Source organism: Hyperoodon ampullatus (genome assembly GCF_949752795.1).
Source record: "Hyperoodon ampullatus genome assembly, chromosome: 19".
NCBI lineage: Eukaryota > Metazoa > Chordata > Mammalia > Artiodactyla > Ziphiidae > Hyperoodon > Hyperoodon ampullatus.
Window position 1 is genome coordinate 34,785,486 of NC_136932.1, and position 19,108 is coordinate 34,804,593.

Here is a 19,108-nt window from a genome sequence, read left to right on the forward strand (position 1 = left end):
CAGGGACAAATCCTCATTCACTTTGTAAGGGGATAGTAGGTCTTTTTCTGGTTTTCAAAAGGCCTGTATTGGGCCATCTGCCCCAGGATGTCCCTGGTCAACATTTCTTTAACCACCGTAGCTTATTTAAATATATTTTATGCGGGTTGAAACGTTTTATTTCCTTTTCAATTTTACTACCATTTATTGAGCGGCTGTTCTGTGGCAGTGCCACTCAAAGAGCTGTCAGTATATTATTAGGTAATTTACAAAAAATGGGCAGAAGACCTAAATAGACATTTCTCCAAAGAAAACATACAGATGGCCAAGAAGCACATGAAAAGCTGCTCAACATCACTAATTATTAGAGAAATGCAAATCAAAACTACAATGAGGTATCACCTCACACCAGTTAGAATGGGCATCATTCAGAAATTTACAAAAAACAAATGCTGGAGAGGGTGTGGAGAAAAGGGAACCCTCCTATACTGTTGGTGGGAATGTAAATTGATAACAGCCACTATGGAGGTTCCTTAAAAAACTAAAAAACAGAATTACCATATGACCCAGCAATCCCACTACTGGGCATATACACAGAGAAAACCGTAATTCAAAAAGACACATGCACCCCAATGTTCATTGCAGCACTATTTACAATAGCCAGGTCATGGAAGCAACCTAAATGCCCATCGAAAGAGGAATGGATAAAGAAGATGTGGTACATATATACAATGGAATATTACTCAGCCATTAAAAGTAACAAAATTGGGGGGCTTCCCTGGTGGCGCAGTGGTTGAGAGTCCGCCTGCCGATGCAGGGGACACGGGTTCATGCCCGGGTCTGGGAAGATCCCACATGCCGCGGAGCGGCTGGGCCCGTGAGCCATGGCCGCTGAGCCTGCGCGTCCGGAGCCTGTGCTCCGCAACGGGAGAGGCCACAACGGTGAGAGGCCCGCGTACCGGGAAAAAAAAAAAAAAAAAGTAACATAATTGGGTCATTGTAGAGACGTGGATGGACCTAGAGACTGTCATACAGAGTGAAGTCAGAAAGAGAAAAACAAACATATTAACGCATATATTTGGAATCTAGAAAAATGGTACAACTGAACACGTTTGCAAGGCAAAAATAGAGACACAGATGTAGAGAACAAACGTATGGACACCAAGGGGGGAAGGGGGGATGGGATGAATTGGGAGATTGGGATTGACATATATACACTAACTTACATAACATAGATAACTAATGAGAACCTGCTGTACAGCACAGGGAACTCCACTTTGCTGTCCAGTAGAAACTAACACAACACTGTAAAACAACTATATCCCAATTAAAAAAAAATTAAAGGAGGATGTTCAGCTTATAAATCATTAAAATAATTTTGATAATAAAAATATATTATTAGGTGATTTAATTCTAAAAAAACTTGAAGTGAATACTGTGACTATCCCCACTTGACAGATAAGGAAACAAGCTCAGAGAGGTCAAGATCACTCAACTAATAAGAGACCCAGGACTCGCTTGTTCCAGAGCTTGTTCTCTTAACCCCTCTTCTTGCTTTTCTTTCCACAAGCCAGTAAAAACATCTGAAACGTGTATTCATGCGAATTACAATGGAAATAAAATTAGCAAAACTTCTGTGGTAAAGCTCTAGTTTATCTCCTCACATTTAATCCTAAAAACAACCACAAAGGGGTAACTTGTCTAAGGGGACACCTCGGAGTCGGTGGGGACGGATCGATCACCCCTCAGCCAACTCCACTCCGAGAACCTGGTCTCTGACTGGCATTGTCTTTTCCGGTCCTGCGCTCCCAGAAGTCCCGCCCAGGCGAGGGAAGATTTCCGGAAAGAATTGACGCGGGGAAGCCGGAAAGAGACCAGGGGCGGGGCCGTTCAGGGCGCTCTAGCATTCCTCCTCTCTATGACCACCGCCACTTGACACGTCCGGAGCGGCGAGGCTACCTTCCTATTGGACGCGCGGCCTCGCGTAGGCGGGCGGCCCGGCTGGCGGCGCGCTGACTGGCTGGGGCGCCACGCGGACCGAAACTGCCGGCTGCGCCCAGGAGCGGGAGGAGGGGGCGCATGTGGGCTCTCCGCTCGCTGCTGGGGCTGCGGTGCGCGGCCTGGCGAGCCATGTCGCAGGGGCCGACTCGCCGGCCGCGGCCGCCCAAGGACCCGCTGCGGCACCTGCGCACGCGGGAGAAGCGCGGCCCGTCGTGGGTGCCTGGGGGCCCGAACACCGTGTACCTGCAGGTGGTGGCGGCTGGCGGCCGGGATGCAGGCGCTGCGCTCTACGTCTTCTCCGAGTTCAACCGGTCAGTGAGCCGCGCCGGGGTCCGGCCGGCCCAGCGGGTCCCCTGGCCAAGCCCCACCCCGCCGGCCGCAGCGCTGAGCGCCCAGAGCATCGGGGCCCATTCCTGGGCTTGGTACCCCGCCCATCGCCCCCTTCCCAGTGTGGATGCGAGAGCCTAGATCCCTTATATCCCCGTCCGTGTGACTCCGGGAGGCCCCGCTGACCTTTAGACAGACTTGGGTATAAGCGTTCCCTTCCCAAGCCTCGTCCCCGAGCCCCCTGCCGTGCACCCCAGGACCAGGGCCTCCTTGTCCGTGTTGGGGGTGGGCAGGTCTGCGGAGGAGGTGATGGGGAAAGGACGCGTCTCGCCTCAGTTCGAGCCTACTCAGGCCCCAGATCCCTCCCTGCCTCTGCTGAGGAGGGTTCAAACCCCAGCATCCCAACAGCAGAAATGCGGTTGGTAGCACAGCATGTGTTTTTAGTTGTTTTCCCCTGTGGTGTACAACAAAGCATATAAATGGTGGCAGAGGTTTTACAGAACCGACTCTAATGACTCTCTGGTGTAATGTTCGTCCTTTAGGTATCTCTTCAACTGCGGGGAAGGCATCCAGCGACTCATGCAGGAGCACAAGTGAGCCAGCCATTTTCCTGCGGGGTGGGGAATGACTTTGCGGCTTTGAGGCAGGAGGGTTGTTACAGCAGGAGAATGGGTCCTTGGTCCTTCTGTTTAGTCCTGCTCCAACGCTTTCTTTTTCTTAGGCTGAAGGTGTCCCGTTTGGACAACATATTCCTGACCCGAATGCACTGGTCTAATGTTGGAGGGCTGTGTGGTGAGTATATTCTTTCTCAGGTCAGGGGCTGGGGGGAGGTGTCTGGGATTTTAACCTGCCTGGCCTTTTTTTTTGCCCGACTTCGGAGTCCGGGGGCTCTGGAATTCTTTTTAGGCCGGCCCCCTCAGCTGCAGCAGGGAGAATCAAAAGCTGACTCAGAAAAGTAGATTTTAACGTAGACGCTGCCTGCAGGTGTTAACCATCCACCTCATTTATTGAGTTGCTGGACTGGAGGTATGGGACAGACTGGAGAGTGTGGTGATGGTGATTACAGTCAGTATATCAATATTCACCATTGAGACCGTCCCCTCGCTACACACAGATGCCCAGTGTCCAGACTACCCCCTTGTTTATGCCCATCAATTAGAAGGATCGAGATTGTTTTGCCACCAGATTTGGTAAGGTTCGTGGAGCGGGTAGGAGGGAGTGGAGGCTGAACCAGTCTCCTTCCCAGAGCTGAGACTCAGGTGAGGCCAGGAAGCACCCAGGGTGCAGAATCTGTGGCCTGCCTCTGACTTGGCATGATTTTGCACCCGAGGTGCCTCACCCTAGTATCAAGTCCTGCCCGTTCTAGAGGCATTTGAGTGATGGTCGGTGTCCCTCGTAGGTCTGGCCAGCATCATGTCTGCTCTGCACATGCACAACAAGCAGAAAACTAGCAAACTGAGTAAGGAGTGCGCCTCCTGGCCACAACTACGGGTCAGGGTGATGAGAGATCTGATTTTATTCGTCCCTTTTAGGAATGATTCTTACCTTAAAGGAAACCGGGGTTCCAAAGTGTGTGCTCTCTGGACCTCCACAACTGGTGAGTCTCTCCTGACTCAGCTGTCAAAGCTAAGCCCTCCATTTCAGTGTGAGTAACAAGGGTTTCCAATTTTACAAATCAGCTTTCTGCCCTCCAGAGTTCATTGACAGTGGCATAAACACTTTGCCTTTCGAGTTAAAGACACCTGAGTCCATAAACCTTATTAACTCTATGACCTTGATTGAGTTACTTTCCTTTCTGGAGCCTTAGTGTCTTCATCTGTGAAATGGTTTGCAGTTGTTAAGGATTAAAGGAGGTAACACACAAACACTCTTTACCAGGTGTTTCACACCATATGGACACAACAAGTGTCAGCTTTTATCCTTATTTATTAAATTTCAGACGTCTTCATCCCTTCCCAGCCAGCTTAGGACACTGTCGAGAGGTTGTGTACACATCGTTAGCGTAAGGGTTCACTTCGCAGGTGCTGGGGTGAAAGGCCAGCCCTGTATAGTCTGTCCCCAGAATAATGCTGCTTGGCCGTCCCTCTGTCGTCTTCTCGTTGGTCTGTCCCTACACCTTCTACTGCCATTGCTTCCCATGTCCAGTCCTGCCCCCCTGTGACCGTCCAGCACCGCGGCCAGAGGGACCCCTCCCAAACGGAACCGCAGGCGGCTCACCTCATCCTAAAACCCTTCAAGGGTCTTTGTTGTACACACAGTCCAAACGCCTTCACGTGGCCCACAGGTCCTGTCGGCCCAGGCCCTCGCCGGCCCTGGCATCTGTGCCCTGGTCACCAGGCGGGGCTGTGAGCCGGCTTTTAGCTCTTCACGGAAGCCCCTTACTGTCTCGGGCCTTCGCCCATGCACCAGTTCCCCTCTTGCCCCACCTGTGTCCTTCCTTCAGGGCTCACCTCAAAGGCTGTTTGCTCAGGAGCTGCCCCTGACTCTCCAGAAGGGTCGGATCCCAGCTCCCTGCGTTTTTCGTATCTGCAGGTCTCTCAGCACCATGGCTGCTGGTTGTCATTTGTATTGTTTCTGTCTCCTCCCCTGGATTCTAAGTTCCATGAGGGCAGGGACCCCATCTTTTCACTGCTGACCCCTTGGCATCTAACATATGGTGGACACTCAGTAAATATTTGTATGAAGGAAGTTCAAAATACTCTGTGAACTGTGTTGTATGTCGGTACCTTTGATGCCTCTCGTGTACTTGAACGTGTTGCTGTGTCCTCCATCTGTGCAGCCATAACTGTTCACTTCCTTATTTTTCTTTCTTAGGAAAAGTACCTGGAAGCTATCAAAATATTTTCTGGTCCACTGAAAGGAATAGACCTGGGTACGTCCTTGATTATGACTCATTGCCATTTCTGTCTCATATGTACCCGTCTCTCAAATCAGAATCCATAAAAGCTGACAAAATTAAACCTTAAAGTCAAATGCTTCATCCACGCGAGATGAATTTTTAAAATACTGCTTGCTGCACTTTCTGTGCCCTCACCTCCCGCTCCTCCCCAAACACGGGCAGCGGAGGCAGGAGTGAGTGAAAAGCTGCTGCGTGCTGGGTGGGGGTCTCTCTTGGGGCCCCGAGGCTCCGCCCTGGCCCTGCACGTGGTTCTCGTCATCGAATGGCCTTGGGTCCCTTGTAGGGAGAAGGGCTGTGAGCGGCTGACTGGGCGGGAGGCGCATGGCCGCTTGATGGGAGGAGGCCTGGCCGATGTGCGGAGCCCGGTGCGTCTCTGGCTTGTCCTTCTGTAGAAACACTAGTATTTTATTTCAGAATGTGTCCCGGGCCTCGCGATGCTGAGCATTTGCCTGTGTCTCTCACGTTTAAGTCTCGGCTTCGTGTTTATTTTAGCGGGTTATCGCCTGTGATTGTCGTGTGTCTTCCCTGTGGCTGACCTAAATATTAGTGGCTGATGAAAATATGTTTTCGCCGTTTTCCTAAACACTTTGGTTTACTCAGAAATGCTGGCTTTAGCGCAGACTCCCGCCAGAATTCAGAGCAGGTTGGTTGCTCGTGGGCAGCGATGTGGACTCGATCCTCATGCCTCGTTCGCTGCCGCAGTCACTGTCCTGTGGTCTTTTCCCCGCAGCGGTGCGACCCCACTCAGCGCCGGAATACCAGGACGAGACCATGACGGTCTTCCAGATCCCCATCCACAGTGAGTGTGAAGCCGCGATTCCTAGGAGTGGGAGGACGTGGGTCCGGGGTCAGGAAGGCAGGTGGCAACAGAAACTGCCCGATCGCTGGCCTGTGTATCCGGCTTTGTGTTCTGAGCATGATTAGGAAGTTTAGCCGAGGAGTTCCTGCCCTTAAGGAGCTTATGACCTTGAGGACAGACGCGTTTACCTTGTATGTAACGATCGTGATTGCACTTTGGGGTGCCAGGTAATCAGGCTCTGCCCTCAGATCTGCCCATTTATCGCCAGGGGTCATTGCCACAGGTGTGGGTGCCCTCCTGGGATGCAGGGGCTTGGAGAGGTGGCACAGGCGAGCCTTGTTCGTAAGCAGCAGCAGCAGCAGCCCGGCGGGAGTGCGGTTGGCGGTCAGAAGGGCTCAGGGCCTCCTGAGGCCCCGGGGCCCGACGTGCGGTCCTGACGCGGAGACAGGCAGGCTGCACGCGAGTCACTGCCACGTCCGTGCCGCCCTGGGTCTGGGTGACGCTCTGCGTCGGTCTCCCGACTGTGGGCGACGTGCAGGGCCGGCTCCTTGTCTGTCACCTGCTCCGAGCTTGCTGCGTGCAGAGTGGGGCAGACGAGCCCGCACCCCCGGCCGGGGAGCCCGGTACCCGCCGGGAGAAGGGTCTGCGCTGGCCCAGCTCACTTTGCTCGCGTGTCCTCCCCTGGCCGCGCCCCCAGCCTGGTGTCCTCCCCGCTCTGGCACGCGGCCCCGCGCCCTGACACGTGCGAGTGATCAGTGCTGAGCCCGCCCGGCAAGCCCGGAAGACTGGGCAGCTCAGAGGGCCGGGTGGGGCGGGGGTCGCTGAGACCAGCAGCCGTGTGCCCGCCTCTTGGGGCAGGGATTTCTTCCATTCGCCACACCGCGGCCTGCGGGACCTTCGTTCCCCAACCAGGAATCGAACCCGGGGCCCCTGCAGTGAAAGCATGCAGCCCTAACCGCTGAACAGCCAGGGGAGTGTTTTTCTGACCTTGAGACCGAACTGACTGCCCAGTGATGCCACTCCTCGTGGCGACGGGGAACCTTGGGCCAAGGTCTGTGCGGAGTGTGATGGCGGTGGATAAACCAGCTGAGTGCACGGGTGCTTTCTGCTCAGCACGCGCTCTTGAGTCCCCACTGCAGTCAGGCTGGGACCCGGGCAGAAACCTCAAGATGAGGAGGATGGGCGTGCAGCCCAGAGCCAGGCGGGGAGGTGGCCAGTAGAGGACAGGCCGGCATAGTGGGCGACCGGGCTGTGAGCTTGCCCTCAGCATGTGTCACTTGCTCGTTTCCCTTCCCAACCAGGTGAACAGGTGAACGGGAAGCACCAGCCAGCGCAGAGTCCAGAGAGGCTGAGTCCAGAGCCGTCTCCAGACTCGGGGCCCACAGAAGGGGAGCAGCACCTGGCGGACGGTAATGGCGCTTGGACAGCAGTGCGCTGGCGGGGGTGGGAGCCTGTCTTAATCCATTGGCTTCTTCTGCTCTACATTCGAATCTTTGTCATAAGGAAGTTTAGTGTGCAAAACAGACGCTTTTTCTTATCGCGTTAGGATTCATCTGTGGGGCAGGTGAGAAGGTTGTCTTTAAAAGCGGCCACACGAGGCTGTAGGGGCCAATCCGCAGCCCTGGGGAGCCCCAAGCTTTGGCTTCAGTTTAACCAGAGGAAGAGCAGGACCTGGCAAATGATTGATTGGGAGGCTTTGTGTTTCTCTCTTTTTTTTTTTTTTGGTATAAAGTTACATTGGTTATTTCATCATACAGTATAGATCATTAAGTCTTTACGATTCGTTACAGTCTTTGGATTTTTTTTTGAATTCCCATTTCACTTGTAGCAAGTCAGTGTCATCCCCAAATCAAAGTCACTTTTTTATATGTGCACCCATCATATCTGCAGAACCCCACACACAAAGAAGGTGTTCCAGCACAGTGTCAGCGGTGCAGAGAAGGCACGATGAACTTTTTGTCTCTCTGTTAAGGCAGCAGTAACGCAAGTTAATTTTTCCTGAGTGCAGAACCTAACAGCTAAGCAGACAGAACAGTCATATCAACGAGTGGATTTGCACCTTTTCTTCCAGAATGACAGCCTACTGGGAAACTGGATTAAAATTCCAGGATGAGACGTATCAAACGAATTGGGCTGCTTGAGGATGCTGTTGGCCGGGGATGGGCAGGGTTGATAAGTTCCTGTCTCTGCCTCGAGGCTGTGTCTGTCTGAGGACTGACAAGGGGCTGGCCCTCTGTGCTGTCCTTTTTGGGTGGCTCGGGTGAGGGCTGGCACCCACGTCGTTTCTGCAGGCCTTGTAGCTTTTGTGTTATTTCCCATATTCTTACACTTGTTTGTAAAGCATGTTACAACTTATTTTCCCCCCTCATCTCCACTTCTAGGTAAAATGTGTCATTTTTTTAGAACATTTCACTTGCCATTTTCTGGTTGGCATTTTGCATTTTTGTTTACTCAGATCTCAACACGAGTAGGAAAAAGAAAAGATCTGCTTGAGAAAAAATACCAGTGTTTCTTTGACCTTTGTATCCGAACAGTTCCATCCATTTAAGTTTTGTGAAGTCAGATTAGGTATCAGACGATCCCCGATCTGTGGCACCTGGAGGCATTGCTGTTTACCTTGTGTGGTCGGATTTGTTTCTCCTCAGGTGTCGGTCAGAAAATGCACGGCAGGGACCCCTCCTTGGTCGTAGCCTTTGTCTGTAAGGTAAGCACCTTGCTGGACGTGCTCTACACGAACACGTGTCTGGTGACCTAAGGGTTTCCGGTAATTTGAAGGTAGCAGCTCCTACCATCACCTGTGTTCAGAGGAAACAGTTGCCCTGGTTCCCAGTAAACCACCTATGCTTGTACGTACTTCCAGATTCTCTTCCAGCCAGAGTCAGGCTACAGAGACATGTTTCATATTTGGCTGTGAGCCTCCCTCTTGAACTTCAGAAATAGTTGATAAGTTTCTGAAGTTAAAGACTACTTTTTTTTTTTTAGGAATTTTTTTTTGTTTGAAGTATAGTTGATTTACAGTGTTGTGTTAATTACTGCTCTATAGCAAAGTGACTCAGTTATACACATATATACATTCTCTTTTATATTCTTTTCCATTATGGTTTCTCACAGGATACTGAAGACAGTTCCCTGTGCTGTACAGTAGGACCCTGTTGTTTATCCATTCTGTATATAATAGTTTGCATCTGCTAATCCCAACCTCCCAATCCATCCCTCCCCTGCCCCCCGCCAACCACAAGTCTGTGAGTCTGTTTCATAGATAAGTTCATTTGTGTCTTATTCTAGATTACACATATTAATGATAGCATATGGTATTTGTCTTTCTCTTTCTGACTTACTTCACTTAGTATGATAATCTCTAGTTGGCATCCAAGTTACTGCAAATGGCATTATTTCATTCTTTTTTATGGCTGAGGAGTATTCCATTGTATATATGTACCACATCTTTATTCATTCATCTGTTGATGGACATTTAGGTGGTTTCTATGTCTTGCCTGTTGTGAAGAGTGCTGCTATGATCATAGGGGTGCATGGATCTTTTTTTTTTTTTTTCTGTACGCGGGCCTCTCACTGCCGTGGCCTCTCCCATTGCGGAGCACAGGCTCCGGACGCGCAGGCCCAGCAGCCATAGCTCACGGGACCAGCAGCTCCACGGCATGTGGGATCTTCCCAAACCGGGGCATGAACCCGTGTCCCCTGTCTCAGCAGGCAGACTCCCAACCACTGCGCCACCAGTGAAGCCCTGTATCTTTTTGAATTAGACTTTTGTCTGGATATATGCCCAGGAGTGGGATTGCTGGATTGTATGGTAATTCTATTTTTGGTTTTCTGAGGAACTTCCATACTGTTTTCCATAGTGGCTGCACCAATTTACATTCCCACCAACAGTGTAGGAGGATTCCCTTTTCTCCACACCCTCTCCAGCATTTATTTGTAGACTTTTAAATGATGGCCATTCTGGCCTGTGTGAGGTGGTAGCTCATTGTAGTTTTGATTTGCATTTCTCTAATAATTAGCAATGTTGAGTGTCTCTTCATGTGCCTATTGGCCATCTGTATGTCGTCTTTGGGAAATATCTGTTTAGGTCTTCCGCCCATTTTTGGATTGGGTTGTTTGGTTTTTCTGGTGTTGAGTTGTATGAACGGTTTATATATTTTGGAAATTAGCCCTTGTTAGTTGCATTGTTTGCAAATATTTTCTTCCATTCTACAGGTCGTCTTTTCATTTTGTTTATGGTATCCTTTGCTGTGCAAAAGCTTGTAAGTTTGATTAAATGCCACTTGTTTGTTTTTATTTCTGTTGCCTTGGGAGACTGACCGAGAAAACATTAGTAGGGTTTATGTCAGAGAATGTTTTGACTATGTTCTTTTGTAGGAGTTTTATGGTGTCATGTCTTATGTTTAATTCTTTAAGCCATTTTGAGTTTACTTCTGTGTATGGTGAGAAGGTGTGTTCTAACTTCATTGATTTACATGTGGCTGTCCAAGTTTCCCAACACCACTTGCTGAAGAGACTGTTTTTCCCGTTGTATATTCTTGCCTCCTTTGTTGAAGATTAATTGGCGGTAGGTGTGTGGGTTTATTTCTGGGCTCTCTGTTTGGTTCCATTGATCCATTTGTCTGTTTTTGTGGCAGTACTATGCTGTTTCACTTGCTGTAGCTTTGTAGTATTGTCTGAAGTCTGGGGGGGGGTTATGCTTCCTGCTTTGTTCTTTTTCTTCAGGATTGCTTTGGCAATTCTGGATCTTTTGTGGTTCCATATGAATTTTAGGATTGTTCTACTTCTTTGAAAAATGTCATGGGTAATTTGATAGGGATCACATTAAATCTGTAGATTGCTTTGGGTAGTATGGCCATTTTAACAATATTAATTCCTCCTATTCAGGAGCATGGGATATCTTTCCATTTCTTTAAATCGTCTTCAACTTCCTTTATTAATGTTTTATAGTTCTCAGCATATGTCTTTCACCTCCTTGGCAAGGTTTATTCCTAAGTATTTTATTCTTTGGGTTGTGATTTTAAAAGGTATTATATTTTTACATTCCCTTTCTGATATTTCACTGTTGATGTAAAGAAATGCAACTGATTTCTGTATGTTAATCTTGTATCCTGCTACCTTGCTGAATTGGTTTATCAGTTCTGGTAGTTTCTGTGTGTAGTCTTTAGGGTTTTCTATATATAGTATCATATTATTTGCAAATAATGACAGTTTTGCCTCTTCCCTTCCAATTTGGATATCTTTAATTTCTTTTCTTCTCTGATTACCGTGGCTAGGACTTCCAATACTATGTTGAATAGAAGAGGTGAGAGTGGAACATCCTTGTTCCAGATTTTAGCAGGAAGGCTTTCAGCTTTTCACCATTGAGTATTATGTTGGCTGTGGGTTTGTCATTTAAAATAGCTTTTATTATCTTGAGACATGGTCCCTCTATATGCACTTTGATAAGAGTTTTTATCATGAATGGATGTTGAATTTTGTCGAATGCTTTTTCTGCATCTATTGAGATGATCGTGTGTTTTTTGTCTTTTGTTGACATGGTGTATCACATTGATTTGAGTATGCTGAACCATCCTTGTGAACTTGGGATGAATCCCACTTGGTCGTGGTGTGTGATCTTTTTTGTGTATCGCTGGGTTCAGTTTGCTAATATTTTGTTGAATTTTTGAATCTATATTCATCAAAGACGTTGGCCTGTCATTTTCTTTTTTGGTGTTGTCTTTGTCTGGTTTTGGTATCAGGGTGATGATGATGGCTTCATAGAATGTCTTTGGGAGTGTTCCCTCCTCTTCAATTTTTTGGAAGACTTTGAGAAGCATTAAAGGACTACTTTTTCACAAAAAGCTTTGTTTCCCTTCAAATGAATCAGGCCTTTACTGAGGCTCCTTCACCTCTTTTAGTTTATATCACCTTCCTGTAGTTGTTACACTGCTGATGTACTAATTTTTTTTTTTATTGGAGTATAGTTGCTTTACAGTATTGTGTTTCTACTGTATAGCAAAGTGAATCAGCTGTACATGTACATATATCCCCTATTTTTTTGGATTTCCTTCTGATTTACGTCACCACAGAATTGAGTAGAGTTCCCTGAGCTATACAGTAGGTTCTCATTAGTTATGTATTTTATACATAGTATCAATAGTGTATACATGTCAATCTCAATCTCCCAATTCATCCCCCCCTCCACTTGGTAGCCATACATTTCTTCTCTACATTTGTGTGTCTAATTCTGCTTTGTAAATAAGATTGTCTACACCAATTTTTTCATATTCGACATGTATGCTTTAATATATGATATTTGTTTTTCTCTTTCTGACTTACTTCACTCTGTTTGACAGTTTTCTAGATCCATCCATATCTCTACAGATGACCCAATTTTGTTCCTTTTTATGGCTGAGTAATAGTCCATTGTATAGTTGTACCACATCTTCTTTATCCATTCCTCTGTTGATGGACACTTAGGTTGCTTCCATGTCCTGGCTATTGTAAATAGTGCTGCAGTGAACATTGTGGTACATGGCTCTTTGAATTATGGTTTTCTCAGGGTATATGCCCAGTAGTGGGATTGCTGGGTCGTATGGTAGTTCTATTTTTAGTTTTTTAAGGAACCTCCGTAGTGTTCTCCATAGTGGCTGTATCAGTTTACATTCCCACCAACAGTGCAGGAGGGTTCCCTTTTCTCCACATCCTCTCCAGCCTTCATTGTTTGTCGACTGTTTGACAGTGGCCGTTCTGACCAGTGTAAGGTGATAACCTCGTTGTTTTGGTTTGCATTTCTCTAATATTTCACGATGTTGGACATCTTTTCATGTGGTTTTTTGTAAACGGGGTAAGTAAAATGCACCTCTTGAAATTGGCTTCTCAAGTGTCTGCCCTCTTCTGAATTCTTTTGCGATGCCCTACCTGGGGCATTTCTGGAGGACAGGTGTCTTTCCTTGACAGCCCCACAGGCCTTGTGAGTATTCAGTGCCCATCAGCACGGGTTTCAAAGTTGTTGTTACGGGAAAGAGCCACAAGGCGGCAGCACTTCTCCATGCTCCACTCTTGTTTTTCTTTTTCTTTTCTTTTCTTTTAATTTTTTTTTTTTTTTTTTTTTGCGGTACGCGGGCCTCTCACTGTTGTGGCCTCTCCCGTTGCGGAGCACAGGCTCCGGACACACAGGCTCAGCAGCCATGGCTCACAGGCCCAGCCGCTCCGCGGCATGTGGGATCCTCCCGGACCAGGGCACGAACCTGTGTCCCCTGCATCGGCAGGTGGACTCCCAACCACTGCGCCACCAAGGAAGCCCTAATTTGATTTTATATTGGAGTAGAGTTGATTTCTTCCAAGGTTGTGTTTGTTTTAGGCATACAGGAACTTGATTTAGTTATACATTGACGTATATGTATTCTTTCTAGGTTTCTTTTCCCCAATATAAGTTCTTACAATGTGTTCAGTAGCGTTCCCTGTGCTATTCAGTAGGTCCTTTTTGAATATCGACTGAATATAACCAACCTCCTAAATTATCCCCCTCATCTTTCCTTTTTGGTAACCATAAGTTTGTTTTCTTAGTCTGTTTCTCTTTTGTAAATTAGTTGGATTGTATGAATGTATAGATTGCACCTGTAATTGATAATGATATTTGTCTTTCTCTGACTTACTTCACTGAGTATGATAATCTCTTGGTCCATCCTTGTTGCTGGAAATGGCATTAGTTCGTTCTTTTTTAATGCCCGAGTAGTATTCCAGTGCATATATGTACCACATATGCTTCGATTATCTGTCTTTGGACGATTTGGGTGCTTCTATGTCTTGGCTATTGTAAATAGTGCTGCCCTGAAAATAGGGGTGCTCGTGTCCTTTCGAATTAGGATTTTCTCCAGATCGAAGCCCAGGACTGGGATTGCTGGACCATATGCTAACTCTATGTTTTTTGTTGTTGTTGTTGTTGTTTTTGCGGTACGCAGGCCCCTCACTGTTGTGGCCTCTCCCGCTGCGGAGCACAGGCTCCGGATGCGCAGGCTCAGCGGCCATGGCTCACGGGCCCAGCCGCTCCGCGGCATGTGGGATCCTCCCGGACCGGAGCACGAACCCATGTCCCCTGCATTGGCAGGCGGACTCTGAACCACTGTGCCACCGGGGAAGCCCTACATTTAGTTTTTTTTTTTTTTTTTTTTTGCTGTACGCGGGCCTCTCACTGTTGTGGCCTCTCCCGTTGTGGAGCACAGGCTCCGGACGCGCAGGCTCAGCGGCCATGGCTCACAGGCCCAGCCGCTCCACCACATGTGGGATCTTCCCGGACTGGGGCACGAACCCGTGTCCCCTGCATCGGCAGGCGGACTCTCAACCACTGCACCACCAGGGAAGCCCTACGTTTAGTTTTTTAAGGAACCTCCATACTGTTCTCCATAGTGGCTGTACCAATTTACATCCCCACCAACGGTGTAGGAGGGTTCTGTCTTCCCCCATGCCCTCTCCAGCATTTATTCTTTGTAGATTTTTTTTTGATGATGACACCATTCTGACCGGTGTGAGGTGATACCTCATTGTAATTCTGATTTGCATTTCTTTAATACTGACTGATGTGTTGAGTATCTTTCCATGTGCTTTTTTTTTTTTTTTTAAATACAGTGTGTGCATAATTTACCTCTTGAAATTGGCCTGTTGAAAGTCAGCCCCTTTTTGAATTCTTTTCCGATGATTTACCCCAGGGCATTTCTTGAAGCAGGTGTCATTCACAGCCCCGCAGGCCTTGTGAAGATCAAGTGCCCCTCAGCACTGGTTTAAAGTTGTTGTTACGGGAAACGGCCACAAGGTGGCAGCATTTCTCCGTGACCGGCTCTGGGTCCCCGGCAACCAGAGCCTGAGGCAAAGCGCTGTTCCTGGGTTGCCAGTTAGAGGGGAATGGGCCAGAAGAAACGCCCCAGGCTTGTGTCTCGTGACTTCTTCCCCTCACCCCTTACGGCCCGGCCCGCCTTCAGCCAGTCCCCACTCTGGCGGCACTGCTCTGCTGAGGGTGCTGTCTTCTGTGGGTAGGTGGGGCGACCCATAGGAGGCGTGGAGCCCAGGGGACTCGGAGCTCTTCCAGCCCGTGGGCTCCACCATCCTTTGGGCGTACCCTGCTTGGTTTCGCTGTAGGAGGGCCCGCCTGGGTCTGGAGAGGGTGTGGGGCTCATTTGCTGGCATGTCCTCCCTGGCTCCCTTAGCCCTTGACGGTCCAGCCTTGGGCCCTAAGCCTGCTCGGGCTCCAGGGATGTGACACCAGCTCAGGGCACCAAGGCCTGAGGGGCACAGATTTGGCATTTCTTTTTTTCTATTTTAAATTTTATTTTTTATTGGAGCGTAGGTGATTTACAGCGTTGCGGGTTTTGTTATCGCTGCTGTTTCTTCCTCTGTGTACAGGAACTTGATTTCCTTATACATAGACCTATGTGTGTGCTTTTTCGGGTTCTCTTCCCATATTGGTTGTTCCAGAGTGTTGAGTAGGGCTCCTTGTGCTGTAGCCTGGGTCCTTGTTGATTATTTTATAAATAGTAGTGTGTATATTGTTAACCTCAACCTGCTCATGTCTCCCTGCCCACCACGTTTCCCTTTCGGTAACCACAGGTTTCTCTTCTGAGTCCGTGGGGCTGTGTCTGTTTTGTAAAGTTCATGTGTATCCACTTTTAGATTCCACCTATGAGTGGTGTCATATGATACTTGTCTTTCCCTGTCTCATTACCTTCACTTAGTACGATTACCTCTACCTCCTTCCCTGTGGCTGGAAATGGCATTATTTCATTTTTTTTTTCTTTTTAATGGCTGTGTAATACTCCATTATGTCTATGGACCCCATGTTTTTTTTTGTTTGTTTGTTTGTTTTTTTAAATTACAGCAGAAATATTTCTGAGGATTTGGGGATTGCTTTTTTTAAAATTAATTTTTATTGGAGTATGTTTGCTTTCCATTGTGTGTTAGCCTCCAGTGCACAACAGAGTGAATCAGCCATACACATACAGGTATCCCCTCCCTTTTGGACTTCCCTCCCATTTAGGTTACCACAGTGCATTAGGTAGAGTTCCCTGTGCTATATGGTATGTTCCCATCAGGTGTCTATTTTATAAATAGTATCAATAATGTGTATATGTCAATCCCAGTCTCCCAATTCCTCCCACCCCACCCACTTCCCCCTTGATATCCATACATTTGTTTCTACCTCTGTGTCTCCATTTCAGCTTTGCAAATAAGATAACTTATACCTTTTTTCTAGATTCCACATATATGCGTTATTATACGACATTTGCTTTTCTCTTTCTGCCTTATTTCACTGTGTATGACACTCTGTAGGTCCATCCACGTCCCTACAAATTACCCAATTTCGTTCCTTTTTATTGCTGAGTAATATTCCATTGTATGTACATACCACACTTTCTTTATCCATTCCTCTCTTGATGGATATTTAGGTTGCTTCCATGTCTTGGCTGTTGTAAATAGAGCTGCTCTGAGCATTGGGGTGCATGTATTTTTTTGAATTATGGTTTTCTCTGGGTATATGCCCAGTATGGGTAATTCTATTTTTAGTTTTTTAAGGAAACTCTGTGCTGTTTTCTATAGTGGCTGAATCAATTTGCATTCCCACCAATGGTGTATTGAAGGTTCCCTTTTCTTGACACACTCTCCAGCATTTATTGTTTGTAGATTTTTTGATTATGGCCATTCTGACCGGTGTGAGGTGATAACCTCATTGTAGTTTTGATTTGCATTATTCTGATAATTAGTGATGTTGAGCATCTTTTCACGTGCTCGTTGGCCATCTGTTTGTCTTCTTTGGAGAAATGTCTATTTAGGTCTTCTTCCCATTTTTTGACTGGGTTTTTTTTTTTTTTTTTTTTTTTATTGAGCTGTTTGAGCTGCTTGTATACTTTGGAGATTAATCCTTTGTCAGTCACTTTGTCTGCAAATACTTTCTCCCATTCTAAGTGTTGTCCCCTCATCTTGTTTATGGTTTCCTTTGCTGTGCAAAAGCTTTTAAGTTTCATTAGGTTCCATTTGTTTATTTTTGTTTTAATTTTCATTACTCTAGGGGATGGGTCGAAAAAGATGTTGTTGTGATTTATGTCAAAGAGTGTTCTGCCTATGTTTTCCTCTAAGAGTTTTATAGTGTCTGGCCTTACATTTAAGTCTTTAATCCATTTTGAGTTTATTTTTGTGTATGGTGTTAGGGAGTGTTCCAATTTCATTCTTTTATATGTAGCTGTCCAGTTTTCCCAGCACTACTTATTGAAGAGGCTGTCTTTTCTCCATTGTATATATTTTTTTTTAATTTAAAAAAATTTATTTATTTTATTTATTTTTGGCTGCGTTGGGTCTTCATTGCTACATGCCGGCTTTCTCTAGTTGCGGCGAGCGGGGGCTGTTCCTCGTTGCAGTGCGCGGGCTTCTCATTGCGGTGGCTTCTCTGGCTGTGGAGCACAGGCTCTAGGCGCGCAGGCTTCAGTAGTTGTGGCTCGTGGGCTCTAGAGCACAGGCTCAGTAGTTGTGGCGCACGGGCTTAGTTGCTCCGCGGCATGTGGGATCTTCCTGGACCCAGGCTCAAACGTGTGTCTCCTGTATTGCCAGGGGCATTCTTAACCACTGCGCCACCAGGGAAGCCCTCTCGATAGTATGGTTTTGCCTGATTTGTCATAGATGAGGTGACCATATATGCGTGGGTTTATCTCTGGGCTTTCTATCCCGTTCCATTGATATATATATATCTGTTTTTGTGCCAGTACCCTGTGGCTTTGTAGTATAGTCTGAAGTCAGGGAGGCTGATTCCTCCAGTTCTGTTTTTCTTTCTCAAGATTGCTTTGGCTATTGGCAGTCTTTTGTGTTTCCATACAAATTGTAAAAGTTTTTCTTCTAATTCTGTGGAAAATGCCATTGGTAGTTTGATAGGGATTGCGTTGAATCTGTAGATCGCTTTGGGTAGTATAGTCATTTTCACAATGTTGATTCTTCCAATCTAAGCACATGGTGTATCTCTATATGTGTTTGTGTCATCTTTGATTTCTTTCATCAGTATCTTAAAGTTTTCTGCATACAGGTCTTTTGCCTCCTTAGGTAGGTTTATTCCTAGGTATTTTTATTCTTTTTGTTGCAGTGGTAAGTGGGATTGTTTCCTTAATTTCTCTTTCTGGTCTTTTGTTGTTAGTGTATAGGATTGCAAGAGATTTCTGTGTATTAATTTGTATCCTGCAACGTTACTAAATTCATTGATTAGCTCTAGTAGTTTTCTGGTGGCATCTTTAGGATTTTCTATGTATAGTATCATGTCACTTGCAAACAGTGACAGTTTTACTTCTTTGCCAGTTTGGATTCCTTTTATTTCTTTTTCTTCTCTGAATGACGTGGCTAGGACTTGCAAAGCTATGTTGAATAATAATGATGAGAGTGGGCACCTTTGTCTTGTTCCTTCCTGATTTTAGAGGAAATCGTTTCAGTTTTTTCACCATTGAGAATAATGTTTGCTGTGGGTTTGTCACATATGGCCTTTATTATGTTGAGGTAGGTTCCCTCTCTGCCCACCTTTTGGAGAGTTTTTATTATACATGGGTGTTGAATTTTGTCAAAAGCTTTTTCTGCATCTATTGAGATGATCATATGGTTTTTATCCTTCAATTTGTTAATATGGTGTATCACATTGATTGATTTGCATATATTGAAGAATCCTTGCATTCCTGGGATAAATCCCACTTGATCGTGGTGTATGATCTTTTTTGTGTGTTGTTGGATTCAGTTTGCTAATATTTTGTTGAGAATTTTTGGATCTATATTCGTCAAAGATACTGGCCTGTAATTTTCTTTTTTGGTGTTGTCTTTGTCTGGTTTTGGTATCGGGTGATGGTGGCTTCATAGAATGTCTGGGAGTGTTCCCTCCTCTTCGATTTTTTGGAAGAGTTTGAGAAGGATCAAAAGACTACTTTTTCATAAAAAGCTTCATTTCCCTTCAAATGAATCAGGCCTTTATTTAGGCTCCTTCAACTCTGTTTTAGTTTATATCATCTTACTGTAGTCATTAGCTGCTGACATTGGACTAATTTTTTTTCTCTCTCTCATTTTATTACAACAAAGTTTAACAGTCCAGAAAAGTCACATGACCTTGGTGG

The 19,108-nt window shown here is 46.5% G+C and overlaps 1 protein-coding gene across 5 annotated transcripts in view; it reads left to right on the forward strand.

Moving 5' to 3' along the window:
- Positions 1-2,058: 2,058 nt before the first annotated feature.
- Positions 2,059-19,108, forward strand: part of ELAC2 (elaC ribonuclease Z 2) — a gene marked incomplete at its 5' end in the record, with an annotated part of 28,384 nt that continues 11,334 nt past the window's right edge. For 3 of the 5 annotated variants that reach the window (XM_079725840.1, XM_079725844.1, XM_079725843.1), the window contains 8 exons: positions 2,059-2,291; positions 2,850-2,900; positions 3,029-3,099; positions 3,840-3,904; positions 5,122-5,179; positions 5,937-6,005; positions 7,307-7,414; positions 8,651-8,709. In XM_079725840.1, coding sequence (XP_079581966.1) covers positions 2,059-2,291; positions 2,850-2,900; positions 3,029-3,099; positions 3,840-3,904; positions 5,122-5,179; positions 5,937-6,005; positions 7,307-7,414; positions 8,651-8,709 — 714 coding nt within the window. Of the gene's footprint in view, positions 2,292-2,849; positions 2,901-3,028; positions 3,100-3,839; positions 3,905-5,121; positions 5,180-5,936; positions 6,006-7,306; positions 7,435-8,650; positions 8,710-19,108 lie in introns of all 5 variants that reach the window. The other 2 variants (XM_079725841.1, XM_079725842.1) reach the window with 2 other exon arrangements.